The sequence below is a fragment of the Colobus angolensis genome, unplaced genomic scaffold (genome assembly GCF_000951035.1).
Source record: "Colobus angolensis palliatus isolate OR3802 unplaced genomic scaffold, Cang.pa_1.0 Scaffold49, whole genome shotgun sequence".
NCBI lineage: Eukaryota > Metazoa > Chordata > Mammalia > Primates > Cercopithecidae > Colobus > Colobus angolensis.
This window is the reverse complement of record NW_012118376.1, coordinates 9,020,782-9,024,499: the sequence shown is the minus strand read 5'-3', so window position 1 is coordinate 9,024,499 and position 3,718 is coordinate 9,020,782. Positions and strand designations below refer to the sequence as shown.

Sequence of the window (3,718 nt, the reverse complement as noted above, 5' to 3'; positions counted from 1 at the left end):
TAATGGCTTTTCACTGCCTAAAAAAAAGTTTTAGGTCTAGCCCCAATTTTACTTTTTCTATGTGTATATTTGCTGCCATACTAGTCTGTGCAAGGATTTACAAGTATCCCAAACAAGAGTGGTCAGAGTTGACTATAATCAGTGAAAACCACAAATTCTGACCACGACCTTAAGCAAAATTCTGGAGCTTTCCTTTCTGAGATTGCCCTCTAACTTCTCTAGGATCCCCATATTCCCACAGCTTTGATCAAAAGACACTGGGGAAAAAAGACTTCCCTCAAAGTTTCTCTTTACTCGTTTTTCCGCATTAAATCTGATGCTCTATTTGTGGGTTTAACTCAGGTATCTGTTAAAGACTGTGAGATGCTGGTTTATTTTGTTAGTTTTTCATAAGCTTTCCTATTCCTGATGCAGGGATAATTTGAGTGGGTAGTGTTCAGTCAGTAAGCAAAGAATATGTTAGGGGCTTGGCTGTTTTCCTAGCAAAGGTTTACATCAAAAAAAAAAAAGGCATGGCTAAATAGGGTCTCACTCTGTCGCCCAGGCTGGAGTGCTGTGGCGTGATCTCAGCTCACTGCAAGCTCTGCACACCCTCCCGCCGCCCGCTGACTTAACACCATTTTCCTGCCTCAGCCTCCCGAGTAGCGCCCACCACCACGCCCAGCTAATTTTGTTTTGTATTTTTAGTAGAGATGGGATTTCACCATGTTAGCCAGGATGGTCTTGAACTCCTGACCTCGTGATCCACCCACCTTGGCCTCCCAAAGTGCTGGGATTACAGGCCTGAGCCACCGCGCCTGGCCGGCTAAATTGGATTTCTACACAGTACATTTTACTCAATCAGACTATCAGTTGAGATATCAATTTACTCAAAAAGTACTGCCCATATTTTAAAGCAGTCATATTTTCAAACAAAACCCTTTATTAGCTGAGTGCTATGACTCACACCTGTAACCCCAGCACTTTGGGAGGCCAAGGTGGGCAGATTGCTTGAGCCCAGGAGTTCAAGACCAGCGTAGGCAACATGGCGAGACTCCATCTCTACAAAAAATATAAAAATTAGCCAGGCATGGTAGCATGTGCCTGTGGTCTCAGTTAGGAGGCTGAGGCACGAGAATTGCTTGAACCAGGGAAGTGGAGGTTGCAGTGAGCTGAAATCACACCACTGACCTCCAGCCTGGGTGACAGAGCAACACTCTGTCTCAAAACAACAAAAAAAACCCAAAAAACAAAAATCCTTTATCATGGTACTACTGGCCAATTTCAGGAATCTGAATAAAAGTTAATATTATGCTTTAAGAATCTGATGTTTTTCCTTTCTTACCTTGTTTCAAGTCTTTCGTACAATACATTGGTATCTGTTCTCAGCACAAAAACTATATGAAACCAGCGTTCAGGGAAGAAATCACAACCATGGTAATCAACAATAACTCCACCTTCTCTCATTTGGTTATCTAACTCATCAACTACCTGCAAGAAAAGTTAAAAAAATAAAATGCTTCTTAAGAAAACTGAAGTCAACTTTCCTATGAAATTCAACAAATGCATACTTTATGAAAAAGTCATACTTACTCTGTCTTCATCTAAGACGGGACAATCATACTCTTCATCATAGCCATCATACAACTGCTCTAAGAGAGATTGAGAATTCGTGTTGAAATAATATTTTCTAAGTAACTTTAAGTAATTTTCAATTAATTCTAGACTTTAGGAAACGAAATGTATCATCAATTATTCTTTCAGATACAAGGGTGTGTACTAACAAAATAAATGTCACATAGACACCAAATATAAAGGAGTCATACTAACTGATATATTGGAATTTTGTCTAGAGGGAAACTGGGATAGCAATATCTCTGAAACTGCTTTAAATATCAAAACTGAAACCAACTAAAAAGAGTGAATAGCCAACTTCAGAATTTGTGGGGTTATTGGAAGAGGACTACACTATTTTTGTTGAACTACAGATTGGTGGAAAGAGGAAACACCTGAACAGATACAAACACACTCACATACATTTAAAAGCCGATTAATGTATCAAAAGCAGTAACAGGCCAGGTGTGGGGCTTTGTGCTTGTAATCCCAGCATTTTGGCAGTATGAGGTAAGAGGATCTCTTGAGTCCAGGAGTTCAAGACAGCCTGGGCAACATGTTGAGACCCTGTCTCTACAGGGAAAAAAAAAAAAAAAAAATTAGCCAGGCATGGTGGTGCACACCTGTAGTCCCAGTTACTTGGGAGGCTGAAGTGGGAGGATTGCTCGAGGCGGAGGTTACAATGAGCCGAGATCACACCACTGTACTCCAGGCTGGCCGACAGAGCGGGACCCTGTCTCGAAAAAAAAAAAAAGGAAGAAAAAAGCAATAACAGATTCTTGATTTCAGAAATGAACCCTCCGTCACTGAGCTCACATCCTCAAGGGGGACTGAGAAGGGTCAGGACTCAGATGCTTCCGAACAGTATCTTTACTTCTAGATTTCCAGCATCCCAAACTGTCATTCCTCATAAGAGTTAAATAGTCTTATTTCAGAAGGCAAAACAAAAATAACGTTCAAAGTTACAAGGGAGGCAAATTCAAATGTAACATAAGAACTTTCCAATAAATCACAGCTGGCTTTCAAAGGAAGTTTTCTTTCAGGAGGTAAGACACACCATCTTACCCTTAGCCCCTGCCCCTAGGAGGTATTAATCTAAGGCAGGCTTAGATCATCCACTAACCATCTCTGAGAGCATGTTATATAGCAGTCTTCCCACCTCTTTCCCCTTAATATTTTGGTACAGGTTGAAATGAGGTTAAAGTGAACATAAATTCTGAAGGGACACACGAGTAGTCTGATGGTCACTGGGGGGCACAGAAGCAGCTGTAACTCCTTGTCTTGCCTGGAGGGTCTGTGGACTGATTCTGGGCACATAAACCACCTTTCTAGCACCCTAGTGTGGCCTCTGCCTCCTTGGGCTATTGCTCACCTACCAGAAACTCTATCAACCTAAACAATTAAACTGTCTTGGTGTGAAGAAAACTGGTTAACATTTTAGAAAACAATCTAAATCCTTACTTTATACTACAAACTCCAGATGGAGCTACAAAGGAATGATTCATTTGAGTTTGTTGAGTGGCAGAAGAAATAAAGACTGATCCAGTCATTTAAAATGTTGACTCTCTGTTCCTTGAGAAATAATAAAATTCTAAGAAAAGTAACAGAATGGGAGAAATAACAAAGGACTGAAATGTAGATAATATTGACGACCTTAAAACCAAAATAACAATAAATTGCTCAATAAACAAGAAAATAATTCACACAAGATGGAAAAGTGGAAAAAAATCAGTAAACACACATGAAAAGATATTGAACTTTCCTAGCTATTAAAGAGATGCAAATTAAAATGAGTCTATATTTATGCCTCTTATATGTTCAATTCATTCAGAAATTTATACTACCATTTAATTTCTAATTGGACAAAATTAGAAAATAATAAAAAATGCCAAATAAGAAAATAGCTAAATCTTGATTTATCAACTTTATAAATTATGTAATTAATTTTGTAATAATTATGTAATTAAAATTAGGTAAATACATATTATAGTATTATAGTTAATATAGTTTAAAAATACTATGTAGTATAGACTAGACAGCAACATGAATGCTCACATACACAAGTGTAAAATATAAAAAGCAGAATTCAAAGTTGTCTTTACTAGGGACAAAGATTAGAAGAAAA

The 3,718-nt window shown here is 38.4% G+C and overlaps 1 protein-coding gene across 2 annotated transcripts in view; it reads right to left on the bottom strand.

The window, feature by feature from the left end:
- Positions 1-3,718, bottom strand: part of AK6 (adenylate kinase 6) — a 21,220-nt gene that overhangs the window by 2,152 nt on the left and 15,350 nt on the right. For both annotated transcript variants that reach the window (XM_011959337.1, XM_011959336.1), the window contains exons 3-4: positions 1,573-1,631; positions 1,325-1,470 (exon numbers count right to left, since the gene is read on the bottom strand). In XM_011959337.1, the coding sequence (XP_011814727.1) occupies positions 1,325-1,470; positions 1,573-1,631 (205 nt within the window). The remainder of the gene's footprint in view (positions 1-1,324; positions 1,471-1,572; positions 1,632-3,718) is intronic.